Source organism: Apodemus sylvaticus, chromosome 5 (genome assembly GCF_947179515.1).
Source record: "Apodemus sylvaticus chromosome 5, mApoSyl1.1, whole genome shotgun sequence".
NCBI classification, from domain to species: domain Eukaryota; kingdom Metazoa; phylum Chordata; class Mammalia; order Rodentia; family Muridae; genus Apodemus; species Apodemus sylvaticus.
In genome coordinates, this window is record NC_067476.1 from 85,582,367 (window position 1) to 85,599,432 (window position 17,066).

The 17,066-nt window shown below is 53.2% G+C and overlaps 1 protein-coding gene across 1 annotated transcript in view; it reads left to right on the forward strand.

Moving 5' to 3' along the window:
• Abtb2 (ankyrin repeat and BTB domain containing 2) overlaps positions 1-16,154 on the forward strand; it is a 150,770-nt gene extending 134,616 nt beyond the window's left edge. Inside the window, exons 5-17 of the mRNA XM_052183105.1 lie at positions 742-907; positions 3,601-3,690; positions 4,181-4,282; positions 6,120-6,216; positions 6,622-6,757; positions 7,834-8,060; positions 9,258-9,436; positions 9,736-9,841; positions 10,032-10,134; positions 10,937-11,027; positions 14,186-14,254; positions 14,689-14,802; positions 15,873-16,154. Coding sequence (XP_052039065.1) covers positions 742-907; positions 3,601-3,690; positions 4,181-4,282; positions 6,120-6,216; positions 6,622-6,757; positions 7,834-8,060; positions 9,258-9,436; positions 9,736-9,841; positions 10,032-10,134; positions 10,937-11,027; positions 14,186-14,254; positions 14,689-14,802; positions 15,873-16,070 — 1,678 coding nt within the window. The 3' untranslated portion in view covers positions 16,071-16,154. The remainder of the gene's footprint in view (positions 1-741; positions 908-3,600; positions 3,691-4,180; positions 4,283-6,119; positions 6,217-6,621; positions 6,758-7,833; positions 8,061-9,257; positions 9,437-9,735; positions 9,842-10,031; positions 10,135-10,936; positions 11,028-14,185; positions 14,255-14,688; positions 14,803-15,872) is intronic.
• The last annotated feature ends 912 nt before the right edge of the window (positions 16,155-17,066 follow it).

Here is a 17,066-nt window from a genome sequence, read left to right on the forward strand (position 1 = left end):
AGCCTGCTCTCTTATAGAACCCAAGAGCACCAGCCCAGAGGTGGTGCCACCCACAAGGGGCCTTCCCCACTTGATCACTAATTGAGAAAATGCCCCACAATTGGATCTCATGGAAGTACTTCCCCAACTGAAGCTCCTTTCTCTGTGATAACTCCAGCCTGTGTCAAGTTGACATTCAAAACTAGCCAGTACACATTGGTATTTTGGGGTTTTACTAGACAAGTGGAAGAGACACAGGAAAATCTAGGCATTGGCAACAATGCCTGCCCCACGAACTGAAGGTCAGCCTGCTTGTGCGAGCACTATGCAGTGTACAGATGCTAAGGCCCAGGCCTGATCAGCTTTCTCCTCCTCAAGGGAGTCTGAGAATTTGCTCCAACAGTTGACAGGTCTCGAGCTCCGTCCCCTGCATTAATCTATGTGTAGGGAAACCAAGCTTTGCACTAAGGCAGCGGTTTTCAACCCCTTTGCTGTCTCCAAAAAAATTTACATTATGATGCATAACAGCCAAATTACACTTATGAAGTAGCAGTGAAAATAATTTTATGGTTGGAGGTCACTGCAACATGAGGGTCTGTATTAAAGGGTCACAGCATCAGAAAGGTTGAGAAGCACTGCCCCGGGGCAGGAACAGAGCAAGGCCAGTCCTAGTTGACCTTTGCTCCATTCCGTCCTCCCGCCCAGCTAGGCCCACTGTGCCTGTGTCACAGTCATACACACTTCTTGGTCTCTCCTGCACAGACCCGAGTGCTGCTTCAGTTCCTTCCGGAGACTGGACGCTCGAGCTGCTACTGAACGCTTCAACCAGGACCTGGGCTTCCGCATGCTCAACTGTGGAAGGACAGACCTCATCAGCCAGGCCATCGAGGCCCTGGGCCTGGACGGGGTGAACACAATGGATGACCAGGTACCTTCTGCAGACTCTTCTAGACCAGGCCTAGAAAGCAACTCAGAGCTATGCTAGGGTGGGAGAAACAGTCCCAGTCCCTGCATCCTGAGCCTGGCTGGGACTTGCTCATCAGCTCTGGGCCTCAAGGTCCTGACAGATGGCCAGTCTGGGTCCCCCAAACCTCCTGGCAACCGTGGTAGTATGGATGCTGTTTCCCTGGTTGGAAGGCCAGCAACTGTCCTAGATGAGGTAGGGCAGAGGAAGAATCTAGTGAAGACTTTGAGTGTAGACTCGGTAGCAAGCTGTGGGACGTAATTACCTGCATGTGAATGGGACTATGTGTGCCAGCCACTCACAAGCTCCAGAGAAACCAGGACTAGGGGTGACACCGATGAACAGAGAGAGACCTAAGCGAACACCTAAGCCAGGGGTGGAAGTACAACTGTAGCCAGTAGCACAGGACAGCTGTAGCAGGATGATCACGAGTTCAAGGCCAGCTTAGGCTACATAGTGAATTCAGGGCTAGTCTGGACTACAAAGCGAGCTCCTGTCACAATAAAACTGAATGCCAAGCATGTAGTTCTTTGGTAGAGTATTTTCCTAACATGTGCAAGACCCTTGGTTCAGTCTCCAGCAAGAGGAGGAGGAGGAGGATGGCAAACATGTAAAACAAAGAGCACATTAATGAGACGTGCCAAGGAGCAAAATAAGGGGGAGAGAGGGAGGGAAATACTGGGGTGAAACCTGGCTTACAGAAGAAACTGTTGGGATACCTGCAGAGTCAGAAGACTGCAGCTCAGGCCCACTGTGGAATGTGTCTGTGACTCGGTTTCGGGATCAGTTACTTCGTCCCAGACGGCACTGTGTGGTCTGGAAGCCCCTCCACAGCCAGGTAGCCATGGAGGGTCAAGCCCAGTGTCAGACGGCATGACAGTGCAACCCAGGAACTGGAGCAGCAGATGAAGCCTGCGGCCCAGAGTAGAGTGTTTTGTAGGACTAAATCTGAGCCTGGAGGGAGGGAGGGTGGGGTCAGGGGCAGCAGGGAAGGGGTGTGGCAGCTGCCAGCAAGTGTGGCTGGGCCAGGACTGAGGAGTGTCTGCTCAATGGAGAACATTAGGCTGATGTTAGCTGCATGCAGGCATGCGAGGCCTCTGTGGGAGCTTCTTCCTGAGCTTCCTCAGGGAATGCAGTGTTGAAGCCCAGGCACTTACAATTCAGACTGGTGAAGGCTTTAGTCTACCACATCACAGCTGAGGTGTCTTGACAAGATACCCTGCCACCAAAGGGAACTTGCTTTCCTCTCCTCAAAGGTAGAACACCAGTGCCTGCGTGTAGAGCAGCTGGTAGGATCTTCATCAGTGCTAGTACATGTTCACTGTGGTTCTTGTCCATACGATTATTACTGTTGCTGTATTACTGTCAAAATGATGATTATTAGCCCTGGAATCTGGTCTTTAGCCAAACTCTATATGTTCCTGGGGACAACACGAAAAAAGGAGCTTCCCTTCTTTCTCCAGCTCTGGGCCTGGTTTATGCTCTGAATGTGTACAGATGTGTGGAGAAAAAAGTCATTACATACACTGTGTGTGTGTGTGTGTGTGTGTGTGTGTGTGTGTGTGTGTGTGTGTGTGTGTGTGTGTGTGTGTAACAAAGCCAGACTTCTATCCTGCTGCCACTGGCTTTTCTGTGGCTGCTCAGCATTGTTGCTGTCTTGAACGATGGTATTTAGAAGCAGATGCACAGGTAAACAGGCTGCTCGCTCCATGATTAATCTCAGGCCATTTCCTTATCTCCAGGAACTAGACAAGGATTTATGAGCTAAGAAGATCTTCTCTCCACACAAATAACCTAATAAATAATATCGCAGAGCACCAGACAATGCTTGCCAGGACCCAGCTGTGGAATGCACTTTACACCGCTGCCTTTGCCATCAGACTCGCAGGCAGGGAGACAACCCACTAACTGCCCGTGTCGGCACAGTGAGGGGTAGACACAGCTTGCAGTGCTCTGTACTGCGTGTTAGCACAGATGTGGTCACACATATCCACAGAGACACTGATGAACACGAGCTTCAGCAGCTCATGGAGACCTGGGTTCTAGCCCAGGCTCCAGAGCTTGCTTGCTTGCTTGCTTGCTAGCTATAGGACCTTGAACAGTTAACTCCCCTTCTCTGTCCCACATGCATACAATGAGGATAACAATAGAAGCCCCCCATCCACAGTAATAGTACAGTGATTAAATGGAACAGTGCATATAAAGTCACTTCCTATAGTGAAGCCAGGCACTGGCCTGTGATGTGTTATGTGCAGTATAATGTGTTACTGTACTGTAGTACACAGTGTATTAATATACACAGTGCTCACTACATAACACAGTAAGCTTACAACCTCAAGTGAGAGTTAATACCCTCCTACAACCAACTGAGGTACCCATTGTTTCTATCCCTAAAATGGAGAAACTGAGGCAGAGAGGAGATATTTGGCTTGGGATCTGGCTGCATTGCCTCCATATAGACCATGTATTTCTCACCCCTGTGCTGATGACAGTGCTTGTGGTAATGCCCCTGATTAGCCTTCCGGTTCCCTTGTCCCTGGAAGTTTAAGAGGCACTAGACACAGGACAGCTTCTGAGGAGCAGCTGGGCAGAGACCTGTGAGAAGTGTGATCCCGTGTTCTGTGCCTGACGATTCAGCATCTACCTTTGATTCCCAGGGTATGACACCGCTAATGTATGCCTGTGCTGCTGGGGATGAAGCCATGGTCCAGATGCTGATTGATGCTGGAGCAAACTTAGATATCCAGGTAAAAAAAACTGCTGTCCCAGCACTAACCCAGTGAGAGGCTACTCCAAGGTCTCCATCCAGCAGCCAGACTGGGTGTGGTATTTAAACTCTGTCTAAAACAAGCCAAGAGAAAGAGAGAGATGGTGGTCAAAGCAAAGAGTGCTTTCCTCTGGCTTTGGCTGAAGAGGGAGGTGAGAAGAGAGAGCAGCCATAGTTCTATTTTCATAGCTCCTGGCCTTTATTGATAGGCTAATCCCTGTTGTCTCTGCCTCTGCCTCCTTCTGATGCACAGAGCACTCCCCTTCTGTCTTCTCTTGCTCAGGTAGACATCACTTGTTGGATTTGAACCTTGTCCACACAAATGCTCTCAGAAGGCATTACCCAGAAAATGTAGAAACACTTCCATAAACTTCACCACCCTTGCAATGTGTCCCTTTAGCTAAAGTACCCGTGTCATCTGCTCTCAAAAGTCACCTTCCAGGAAATAGTGATAATTTGTTGTATTTTAGGTCCCAAGCAACTCTCCTAGGCATCCTTCTGTCCACCCAGACAGCAGGCACTGGACCTCCCTGACATTTGCAGTGCTGCATGGACACATCTCTGTGGTGCAGGTGAGCTTCCGTGGGGTGCACCATGTGCCTCAGCTTCCAAAGTGGGCTGGGTCCAGCCGCAGCCAGAGACACTGCTTCAGCCAGGGCCCACCTGACCAGTAAAGCTCACCTGACCCGCCTCCGGAGGGTTAGTGTAGGGGTTAGTGTAGAATCGGAAGACCGGACTTCGGTCTGCTCGAGTTCACACTTGCAACCCTTTCCTAGCCAGTGCTCTTCCCTCGGCCCTGGCTCTGCATCATGGTGTCCTTCCACTCCTGTCCCTCCCTGTCCCTCAGTTCCTGAGGAAGGACAGATGGCACAGCTTACATGTCAAGCTAAGCCTCACTGTTGCCCACTGTGGGTTGGGCTCCTATGGCTGACATCACAGTGAGGAGATGATGGTTCTAGAAGCAAAAGTTGTGGGCAGAAGGGGCACCAGTGACATGACACTCAGTTCACAGGTCCTGCAGAACTCCACCAACCTGCTCCTGGGGTGGGTATCAGTCCTCCTCCTCTTCTAGGATGCAAGGCCTCTGTGGGTAGTAAAGTCGGACCTGCTTGTGATAGTCAGCGCAGTCTGGCATGCAGCCAACCCTCCCTCCGTAGGTGGTTGTTGCCCAGTTAGCCACTGCACCTAGTCTGCTTTGTAGTCACTGCCTTCCCAGGCCTGAGCAGAGTTACTGCCCAGCCAGGCTGGGCCTGTGGGCTGTGCCCTGGGCTGGCCTGGTGCCCAGTTTCATCCATCAGTCAGGTCTCCACCCCCACTGCCTTGTCCCAGAAGGGAGCACATCTGGTTTCTAACTGACAAGTCGCCAGCCAGCAGACACAGGCCTTCTCTGTGCCCCACACCCTACAGGGAAGCTTGGAACTCACCAGGGCTTTTGTATCTGGTTACCATGGAGGGGTGGTCTGAGATTTGAAGTGTGACTCCAGCAGCCTGCGAGTGTGCAAAGCAAGCCCCCTCCTATAGCAGGGTACAGGCGGCACCCTTGCCTCCTCTGACCCCTGGCAAAGCCGTCCTTGATGGAATGGGGCCACTTGCACTCCTGGCTAGCCTGCGACATTCTGTTTCTCCCTACCTCTTGCCAGCCTGGGTAGCCGCTGAGCCTCTCCAGCAAGGAGTACAAACGCTGCTGGTTTTATGCCCTCAGTGTGTGGGCATACCATTTAATCTCAGTAATGCTTCAAGGCAGGCCTCTCCCCCACCTTGTAGATAGGGAATCCTAGAGTTCAAGCCACTCCAGCCAGTGGCCAGCACTGTGGCCCACACGCTCTACTACTATTGATCGTCTCTAATACTCTCTCCTCTCATCTGCTCCTGCTCAGGGCCTTGTTTCTCTCTAGGGCAGTGGTTCTTCAACCTTCCCAATGCTGAGACACAGTTTCTTATGCTGTGGTGACTCCCAACCATAAAATTATCTTCCTTGCTCCTTCATGACTGTAATTCTGCTGCTGTTATGGATTATAATGTGAATATCTGTTGTGTAGGACATCTGGTAGACCCACAGGTTGAGAACTACTGCTCTAGGGACTATAGGTGACTCTCCCTGTTCTGCTCATCTGTGTGAGTTCTCCAGAAGGTCTCTGAAGCTGATTGGTGGGAAAGTATTGAGAAGAGAAAAATAGTTCCAAGGTGGTCGCAGTTTAGGACATGGTGCATGGTGGGGTGAAGGTGGAGGTTGCGGAAGCACAGATCCCCGAGGGTAACCAGGTGTCCTCAGACCTGTGCCTCAGTTGCCAGTGGGAGATATTTTGTGGTCACATGTCTGCAGAGACTTGTAGGTCCTGCCCCTGGAGCACTCCACCCATCTCCAGGCACACTGTCATGCTGACCACGTCTTCTTACTGCGCCTGACAGCTGCTACTTGATGCTGGTGCCCATGTGGAGGGCTCGGCCGCGAACAGTGGGGAGGACAGTTATGCCGAGACACCCCTGCAGCTAGCCTCTGCAGCTGGTACGTACACTGCTTTCCTGTCCCTCAAGTTCTCCCATCATGATGACATTTTAGCCTTGTCACCCAGGCTAGTCACTGAGCTATATGCTAACTTTGGAAACCCTTAAGGTTGTTCTTTCTAAGCTGCTGGGAGGGGATTCCTTCCCTCTATCCCCCAGCATTTTTGCTGAGCATAGGGTCCAGAGAGGGTCCAGTAGGGCAGGGAGCTTTCCCTTCCTGAGACCCTAGATAGGTTAGGACACAGCCACCTTCCATGACCTCCTATTTACAACCATATCATCATGCCTGATTGTGATTGTAGATCTCCCCCACTTATTCCAAGGGTCAGATCTTGGAGACCCCATCTGCCCCACCTTGGTTTCCCTCCTCAGATACTGTCTCATGTCCTGCTACCTTGTCTTTCAGGGAACTATGAACTGGTCAGCTTGCTCCTGAGCCGGGGTGCTGACCCCCTCCTCAGCATGCTGGAAGCCACTGGCATGGCCTCTTCTCTCCACGAGGACATGAACTGCTTCAGCCACTCAGCCGCCCACGGCCACAGGTACAAACCCTGAGGTGCCTGTCCTCGATGGCCAGGAACACTGAGATGCACTCTCATGAGCCTGGGCTCTGAAGCAGTAGAAGAGCCAGGCCTGGTGATGCTTCCGGAAGCCAGGGCTTGAGTGCATGGCAGCCAGGATGATGTAGGTAATGGTCAGCATGGAGGCCCAAGACTCTGGAGACCTAGAAACACTGGATGAGCTGCTGGGTTCTGACATGCTGGCACTGACTGGGCCCTAAACCTCAGGCCCAGCCCTTTTTAGTAAAACTGACATCCATGTTGTAGCTGCTGCCAGGCCCGCTCAGGACTCCAGTCCTCTGTGAAGTTGGTGGTGATTTTCCAGTGCCTGTGGTGCTCCCAGAGTATCCCCAGGGCTTCACTCAGCACATGGGCTGGCTAGGAAGAGCTTGCTAGTAGCTCCAGGAGCAGATGGCAGGCCCGCCTGGCCTGTGACTGACAGCAGGCTGAAAGCAGTCATTAGGCAGTGCTAGGGATAGAACGTGGAGGAGAACAAGAGAAGCTGTTACTAGAGAGCAGGAAAGGGGACAGAAAAGAAAGACTGGTGGGGCAAGATGCCAATGCGCAGTTCAGGGCTGTCCTCAACACTACTAGACTTGTGTGTGCTCCTGCTGTGACCTCCCTGACAGTGCCTGCCTGCCCCATGCCTTTTTTCCAGACTCCCCAAAGCCTCCCCATCAATGCATAGGAGGAAAGCAGGAAGGACTGGTGGGCTCGTCCACTGTGGAGTAGGCTGGTACCTTTGCATCAGACTGGCACCAGCCACAAGAGAGGGTGGCCCTGGCAGTCTGTCTTACGGTGGCAAAGCAGCTAGGGCTCGGAGAGGTAGAACAGCCTGAGATCACACAGTCAAGGACAGAGCTGTGACTCCTCAGTCATATCAGTACAGAAGAAAAGTAGGGTGCTTGGCTCCTCCACACATCTGGGATGAGGAATGCTGAGAACCCTCTGCGGCCCTGAGGTACATCATGGCCACGGGGCTCTAGAATATAGCTCAGTTGGGCACTGTCCATCTGTCTTGGGTATCCCAGGGCTCATTTTGCTATCTTGGCCTACAGGAATGTCCTGAGGAAGCTCCTGACTCAGCCACAGCAGGCTAAAGCAGATGTGCTGTCCCTAGAAGAGATCCTGGCTGAGGGCGTGGAGGAAAGCGACACATCGAGCCAGGGCAGCAGCGAGGGGCCTGTGAGGTTAAGCCGGACCCGAACGAAGGCCCTGCAGGAAGCCATGTACTACAGTGCTGAGCACGGCTACCTGGACATCACCATGGAGCTGAGGGCACTGGGTGAGGCTGCGCAGGGGTAAACAGTTGCACAGCAACATGGGAACAGTCACTGCACAGAAACACAGGCATGGGCACGTGAGAACAGTCACTGCACTGCTCTCAGGGTCAGGCCCAGCCTTCTGCCAGCAGGCACACCCTCCCTCCTGATGGTGCACCAGGAGTCTGTATGGGGCCCTGAAGAGTACAAAGATGTCAGTGTGTCTGGTTGCTCAGCCAGCTTTCTACTCCTGGGGCCTGTGAATCTGTGGACTGCTGCGTCATCCCAGGCTAGTTGGCCTGGCAAGCTTGACCCAGAGCCTATGTTAGCTGTGCGGTATTACATGATCTAAGCCTCTCTTCCTACCTCTTTGTGGGTTTGGTTCTGATTATCCTCATCTAAGAACAGGATGGTGTCCGCTAGAGCACATGGCACGGTGGTGTGATTGTGGAGCCATGTGCACAACCCTAGGGTAGCAGTTCTCAGTCATCCTATTGCTGTGACCTTTACTTCAGTCCCTCCTGCCGTGTGACTCCCAACCATAAAATGATTCTTGTTGGTGCTTCACAACTAATTTTTACTACTATTATGAATCATGGTGTAAATACCTGTGTTTTCTGATGGTCTTAGGTGGCTTTTGTGAATGGGTCATTTGTCCCCAAAGGGATCAGTCACAACCCACAGACTGAGAGCCACTGCCCTAGGGCCTGGCCACCAAAGCCCAGGATGCCCCAGGAACACTGGGATATAACTGGATTTTGACATAAATTTCACACCCTAGCCTTGATGCCCCCACAGCCCCAGACTCATGCCAGGGAACTCCAGTAAACCCTCATGTGCCCTGCTGTGCACAGATACACAGGGAGCTGGATGCTTTGAAGTCTGCCTTAATGGAGCCATTTCAGGCTTCTGTTCTTGAGTGTCCTGCGTATTTTCTGGGTGCATCTGGCCATCCCTCCTAGATGGGTTCTTCTCAGCAAATAGTTCTAAGGCCAACAAGCAATAGACCCTTAGCTTGGCTAGAAGGCCTTCTTCCGTGTCATCAGATGAACAGGCAAAGGATCCTGTGCCCTGTCAGCTGAGCCTGACAGGAAATCCACACTTTGTTCACAAAGCTCAGCTGAGCGACACACAGTCCTCAGTGGGGCCTCAAGCAGAGCTGTCCTGGAAAGGCTGTGCTTTCCTGGGAGGGGAGTGACAGCTGTTCTTCTCTCTGGCAGGTGTCCCCTGGAAGCTGCACATCTGGATAGAGTCTCTGCGGACCTCTTTCTCACAGTCACGGTACTCGGTGGTGCAGGGCCTCCTGAGGGATTTCAGCTCCATCAAGGAGGAGGAGTACAATGAGGAGCTGGTGACAGAAGGCTTGCAGCTCATGTTTGACATCCTCAAGACCAGCAAAGTGAGTGGGGCCCAGCGGCCCTGACCTGGCCTCTGCATCCTAGCGGGCCGTATAAATATACATGCACGCATCGATATACACACATGGATATACATCACCCCAGCACCCAGAGTTGGACTGCATGGCTGCCAGAGGGCAGAAGCCACGGCAGTCCAGGATAGAGCCCAGCCAGAACAGCCATTTGGGAAATCACAAATGAAGTGACAGTCTGTTCTGGCCAACAAGCCTGAGGTAGCTGCAGCTGCAGCTGCAGCCAGCCATGCGCACAAGCTGAAGGTCCTTCCCGCCTCTCCCCACAGAACGACTCCGTCCTCCAGCAGCTGGCCACCATCTTCACGCACTGCTATGGCGCCAGCCCCATCCCCAGCATCCCCGAGATCCGGAAGACCCTGCCAGCCAGGCTGGGTGTGTATCCGTGCCCAGGCCCTGTCCCCACCTCTTCTGTCTCTCCATCACTCTTGCCTCCTCCTCTGTTCCCAAGTGCCAAGGCCCTAGCCTCAGTTTCTCTATCCCCCACTTTGTATCCTCTGCCCCATCCCACCCCAGCCTCTTAGAGGGTGGACACATGACGCTGTCTTTGTCTTCTCACCCACAGATCCTCACTTTCTGAACAACAAGGAGATGTCTGATGTAACCTTCCTAGTGGAAGGAAAGCTGTTTTATGCACACAAAGTTCTTTTGGTGACAGCGTCTAACAGGTAGGCCACCTGGGGATAAGCCCTGGCCCCAGGAACACCGCCAGTTTTTAGCATTGCGGTGGCTGTGTGAGTCTTCCTGAGGAAATGGAAACAAGCATGTGTCCACCCCAGATAGGACACTGATAAATGATTCCACCTGGGTCTAGCTTAGGAAACCGCGAGTTTGTCCCAGGGCGATCCCAGCATGGGTGCGTGGAACCTGCGTCTCTGCAGGTCCTGGTCTCACATGTCCATCAGCCCAGTCTCTTCTTCCTGGCGGCTATTGCTGCTTATATAATCTTAGGGAGGGGCGATGTAATTCTTTTTAAGTTTCAGGAACATCCTCAGAACTGTCTTGTTTACTTCCAAACCTTGTTTCATCTACCTTGGAAGAAAGCTATACAAGGTGACCACAGTGCTAGAGAAAAGGGGCAAAGGGGACCTTATAACTTCTGTCCCTAGGGCACAAAGTGGGCCAGACTGGGTGCAGCAGGAATGTCAGTCCAGCATGCAAGAGGAAATTCTCTGGGCTCCTTCTGCTGAGTTACTGCAGCTGACTATTAGAACGCAGAGGTGTTCGGAATAAAGAGCCAGAGCTCCCCCCACAGGCTCCCGGTCATCATCGTGCAGGGCAGAGCAGAGGAACCGAGCAGAGCTGAGCCCAGCAACCTAGGAAGATATAAAATGTCCCCTGCCAAACATTACTTTGGGAACAGGGCAGTCATGTTTAGTGTTCCTCTCCCATGGGCTGCTCAAATGACAGTGCCTTTGCACAGCAGTGGATCAGGCCGTGCTCAAATTCCACCTTGTCTCCTTGTTCCAGGTTCAAGACCTTAATGACCAATAAATCAGAGCAAGATGGGGACAGCAGCAAAACCATTGAGATCAGCGACATCAAGTACCACATCTTTCAGGTGTGTGGGCCTCTGAGTTGCTCTCTCCCTGAAAACCCCTCTGCACAGCCCATCCTGGGCCTTATGCATGTAGTCTCTCTGTCCCCTAGGGCCTACGTGATTTACCAAATCAGTGGTCACAAGGGAGCCACCCAGTCCTCCCCTCAGCCGGTCTGATCCTCTGTGAGGCTGTGGCTTCAGAGCTAGCTATCTCAGGAATCCAGGCAGCCTGCACAGAGATAGAAAGGATGAGGACGTGCTGCCCTCAAGGTGTGCGGCCTCGTTCTGTAAGGAGCTGCTGAAAGCGTACTGGAAAGGCAGCGGCTGGGCCATCATGATGCAGGCCGCCCTCGTCTCAGCGTCCAGCTCCAGCCCTGCTGACTAGATGGGAAAGGCATGGGGAGGCCAGGTCAGCTTGTCCAGGTCCCAGCTTAGGGCTTTGCACGAGGTTCAGGAAGAGCAACATTAACTCTGTAGCAGCATATGAGGAGGTTGGGGTCTCAGCTGAGAGGGACTTCCCGGAAAGTTTCCCGTGTGTATGTGTGTGTGTGTGTGTATGTGTGTGTGTGTGTGTGTGTGTGTGTGTGTGTGTGTGTGTGTGTTTGTGTGTGTTAGGGGGAGTTGGGGATTGGCCTATAGATCTGACTCCTTTAGGGCTATGACTACACAGAGGCCCAGCAGCAGCAGCAGGTAGTGCTAGGCCCTGTCTTGCCCTGAGCAGGGTAAGATCCCGTGAGAGAGACCACAGACTCCCCAGCACCACCACTCAGGCCTACAGAGGGCCACCATGTAATGCTGCTGGCCCTCTGTGTCACCACACTTAAGGCCAGGTGTGGTGACAAGCGTTTATAGACCCAGTCTTCAGAGACTGAGGCAGAAGGCTCAAGTGCTGGAGGCCAGAGTAGACTAGAGGGTGAGACCTTCAGGAGGTCCAAAGCAGCCTTAAACACTCCTTAGTCACATTAGCCACTCTGGGACAGGGGAATTAAGATGGGGCCACCCTCAGTGAGGCACAGCTGTGACTCTTACGTGTATAGAAGAGGGGAAGGCACTTCCTGGAAAAGTGATTAGCCAGGCTGGGGTAGCAACAACCAGTTAACAAGACTGCAGCCTGCAGACAGCGCCCAGAAGCCAGAGTGGGAAGACTTAACTTAGGACACAGAAAGCTCCCGGGAGGGTGGCACTGGTCACTGCAGCATTTTTAAATTATTTGTTGTGGAGTGTAGGGGGGAAGGCATGCTCCTTCCACTGTGTGAGTTCTGGGCTTGACCCTCAGGACACTGGGCGAGAGAGCAGGCCCCCTTAGCTGCCACCAGACATTTCTTAGACACGCTTCAGGCGTGCGCCTCACTTAAGGCCCACAGCAGTCCAAGGTCCGCTCCCCTCTTGGCAGATGAGGGGTCAGAGGTTGAGTTCATAGTATTATGTGGGAAGTGACACCTAAGTCGAAGAAGGACCTGGATTTGATAAGAGTTTGACTATGAGATGGAAAAGTCGTGGGACATGGAGGGGAGAACAGATGGGACTGGGAACATGGTACTAAGGAATGAGACAGGGAGGACAGACCCAGCTTCTGGCCTTGTCTCCCTCTGTGCGGGGGAGAGATGGCTCTAGAAGCATGTTTACCTAAGAAGCCCAAAGTCCAGATGACTTCAGCTGTGCTCAGATGTAGGATGGTTCTGGAGAGCAGCAGGGATTGGTGCAAAGGTAGAGAGAGATGTGTGGGCTCAGCCTTGGGGCCCAGGAAGGGCACCTGTGCCAGGCAGGACAGGCTGGCAGCCCCTGGGGAGGGTAAATGGGGACAGAGCCTCCCGGGCAGCACACACAGCCTTAGAAATGTTAACCCTCAGCTCCTCGCCCAGGGGTAGCCAGTTAGCCAGATCGGGCCCAGGACATCTACCTGCCTTATTCCACGGATCCCCTGGGCCCATCTCACTTTCTTTACTCTAGCATATTCAGAGTATTTTAATGCACATACTCCAGCACATCCATAGTATAAGAAATAGAGAAGTTTATTTTACTACTGGAGACTAGGCCTAGGATCTTCTGCTTGCTGGACAAGCACTCGACTGGAAGAGCTGACCAACCACTGTCCCAACGGAGTGAGGGTAGCCCAGGCCTGAGACTGTCTAAGGGGCACAGTACTCACAGGGACAGACTGCTGAGCTGCTACAGACTCTCTGATGGCTGTGCAGGCTCCAGCTGGGGCCGCAGAAGCCTTGGGAGCCCAGCTTCTCCGTGGGAGCCTGCCAGTGCCTGGCTGAGCGGCCACCCCATGTCAGGCTTTCTCCTAGACCCTCTGGTGCCTCTGCAGCCTGAGGCCGGTCCTAACAGAGCCCGACTGTGCCTGCTGGAGCCTTGTTTACTCACTCGCCTGCCAGCACCTTGCTGGGCTGTTTCTTCAGCCAAGCAGAGAACTGTTCCCCTTCCAACTGGGAACCTCACCAGGTTCTAGTGGAATGGCAGTGTTTGTGATGTAAACCTCAACTCGATATAGCTGCCCATTCCTGGGCTCTCCCATGGAATCCCACTTCCTGAGAGCTCTGGGCACAGGTCTCAGCCAGGCAGCAAAGCGAGCACGCCCTTTCTTGGGAAGATCTGCCAAGGTTTCAGACTCCAGCCTGCACCCCTCAGTGCCATAAAGACTTCCTCGCTTCTGAGACAGGGTCTCACTAAATAGACCAGACAAGCCTTGAACTTGCTACCCTCCTTCAGTGTTGGATTACAGATCTGTACCAACATGCCTGGCCATACACTGAATTTATTTTATACTTTTGCCTTGCTCTGAGGTAGGGTGTCCCTGGCTGCAACTGCCCTGGTGATGTATGGTCCAAGCTGGGCCTCAAACTTGGCCAGTCCTCCCATCTTAATTTTCCTGAATGCTGGAATTATAGGCATGTACAACACACCTGGTTCATAAATTTTGGACAAAAGGAGTAAGCATGTCGTGGGGTGCAAGTGTGGGTGGCAACCCTGCTTTGGAATGAAAAACCCAAGTGACTGGAGATAAGACATCTTCCCTCCTGGGCTACGCAACGAGTCAGAGGGTCTCAGAGTTGGCAGTATACCTGCAGCGCGCACACGGGTCACACCTGTGCAGCACTCACCAAGGGACACACCTGCACAACATGCAAACGGGTCACACAGGTGCTGTTCACACAAGTCTGTCTCCACTGCAGATGCTGATGCAGTACCTGTACTATGGAGGGGCCGAGTCCATGGAGATCCCCACCGCTGACATCCTGCAGGTAAGAGCAGGGCATGCGGCCCAGTGTCCTCCAGCCTTCAGCTCTCAGCCCTGATCCCTGATCCCTGATCCCAGATCCCTGTGGAGGGGCCTGTCACCGGAAGTAAGGGTGCTTCTGTAGGCCAGGTCTTGGGCACACGTCCAAGCCCAGGAGCAGCCGACAGTGGCCGAGCCTCCTGCCCACCAGTGACTGACGCACATGGCCCAGGGGCTCATGGAGGTTAACACCCAGGGTCTCTTTGGAGATCAGAAATCTCAGCCCACCCCTGTGCCCATCCCATGTCTCTCACATCCCAACTACTGCCACGACAACCTGGAGCAGAACCATTTCAAGGGAACCATCTCTTCTCAGACCAGTTTGGCAGGAGGGCTGGGTCCTGGGACTTAAAAGAGGAAACTTTCTTTTCTAAGAGGCCTGCTTTACCCCCTGACCAGCTGCTGTCAGCTGCCAACCTGTTCCAGCTAGATGCCCTGCAGAGACACTGTGAGATCCTGTGCTCCCAGACCCTTAGTGTGGAGACTGCTGTCAACACCTACAAATACGCCAAGGTAAGTGCTGCGCATGGTCAGCCACTTCCGGCCACGCTCTGCTCTCCGCGGGGCCTCTGCACAGCACTAACCACAGACAGGAGAGGAAACGCCTGTGTCCCGACCACATGAAGGGCCGAGGAGTGGCCGAGGGAACTTAAAGCTCCAGCTGGACTGTGTCCCCTGCTGCCAGCTGTGGCCCTGACATTGGCTCAAGACCCAAATCAGAAGTCAGTTGCTTTAGAACCATCTCCCATCTAAAGTGCGCTTTCCCACTCTACTGCCTCCTTCTGCTTTGGGAGTGGCATCCTCACGCTCCCTGTGTGTCCTGGCTTCCCCGTGTGTAAACCTCAGATTTCTTTCAAAAGTATGAAACCATGCTGTCCCCCTACTTAATTAATGGCTGCTTGCAAACTAAGTCGCCAGCCCATAGCAAACCTGGCAAGACCCAACAGCATCCCACCCTCCTATGACAACACACACACACACACACACGTGCCCACACCCAACAACATCCCACCATCCTCTGACAACACACACACACACATATATCTGTAAAGCACTTCCCAGGACCAACCAGCCCCGTGCCGTGCCTTCATCATCCCAGGCCTCAGTCATCCTAAGCTTTTATTGTCCGTCAGCAGTCACCTGGCTTATCTCATTAATTTCTCACGTTTTATCCTCCCTGCGTGTTAGCGCCAGGAGAGTCTGAGGGAGCCCTCCATACCCTGCTAGAGGCAGGCCCAACATGCATGCTTGATACGTACTGCATCAGCACAACTTTGGAGCCTCGCCCATGATGCTCACGAGCTGTGTGCTGGGCAGTGCGCAGTCACATTAAATAAAGCTATCATTTGTGACACAGGTGAGGGAAAGGGTAGGGGCCGGGGACTCATTACTGTTCTTGGTGACAAAACCGAGACTTGAAGCAGACATTCCCAGAAGGTGAAGGTGGCTTCACGAGGCAGACAGGGACATCTCCCCAGGTTTAAGCTGAGCTCTGTTGTGAGTGGCTGAGTAACTTAGGGCAGGGTTGGGGATGGAGGAAGCTATAGAAGGGCCACAGGCCTCGTTTTTCTCTCTACCCACAGATCCACAATGCCCCCGAGCTGGCCCTGTTCTGTGAAGGCTTCTTCCTCAAGCACATGAAGGCCCTGCTGGAGCAGGACGCCTTCAGGCAGCTCATCTACGGCCGAAGCAGCAAAGTCCAGGGCCTGGACCCACTGCAGGACCTGCAGAGCACCCTCGCTGAGCGAGTGCATTCCATCTACGTCACCTCCCGCGTGTGAGGCAGGCTGGAGGGTGACTTACCTGAGGGTGCAAAGGTCCCTTAAGGCCAGAAACCAGTGGCACCCTCAGTGGAGGGAGGCTTGCAGGCTTTGGGGGTAAGCTCTTGGGAGTACTTCCTGCTCTTCCCTAAATAACCATCTGTGGTGTTGAGCGATCCTTGGGGGGACAGAGCCCACTTCACTGTTGCTCAACTAGTAACTGGCAAGGGGGTGTGACATAGTTGCACCTTGAGGGCTACCCCGTGCCCTCTTCCCTCTAGCAGCTCATTAGCAAGCCGACCGATTCACCTCAGCTCCAGCTTCCCCACCCTGGCTGGGGCTCCTAGGAGCATGGCATTCTTTCGAATGTAGGAAATGTAGCCTGAGCGAGCCCCAGGCCACTGGATGCAGTAGCTGGTATGTTCTCCTCACCAGAGGGAAGGCTTTCCAAACCCTGTCCTCCAAGCTGTGCCTTTGAAAGGGCTGCTGGCCCTGTCTGTGAAGACTGGACCTCTAGAGGCCCTCCCTACAGGACTACTTAGAGTCTGAGCTCAGCGCTTCTGAGCTGAGGGTATGATGGGCTATAGTACAGGAACCCAAGGACTTCAGCTCTTGCTGCTACAGCTGGCAGCCAAAGTGAAGAGGTCAGTTCTAGGCCCGGCCTAGCTCGAATGTGTCTGCAGGCTGAGGCAGCAGAATACCTTCTACTCAGGACAGGAGTGCAAGAGCACACTTGTCACCTGGGATCTGTGACTCTGGGGCATGAAGGACAGGGCCTCGGTGGAGGAGGAGCCGTGTCCCTCCTGTCCTGAGTCTTGGCTCCCCATCCTCTGGCCTGTTTGTGGACAGACGCTGGGACAGCATCAAGAACAGCTACCTTAGAAACTATTTATTCATCAGAAGCCCCCAGGGCTTGCAGTCCTGGAAAAATATTTTCAACTTGCTGCTTGTGCTGGATGTACAAAAGAATGAATGATATTTTATTGCTGTAATATTGTATAATACTGTAACTATACC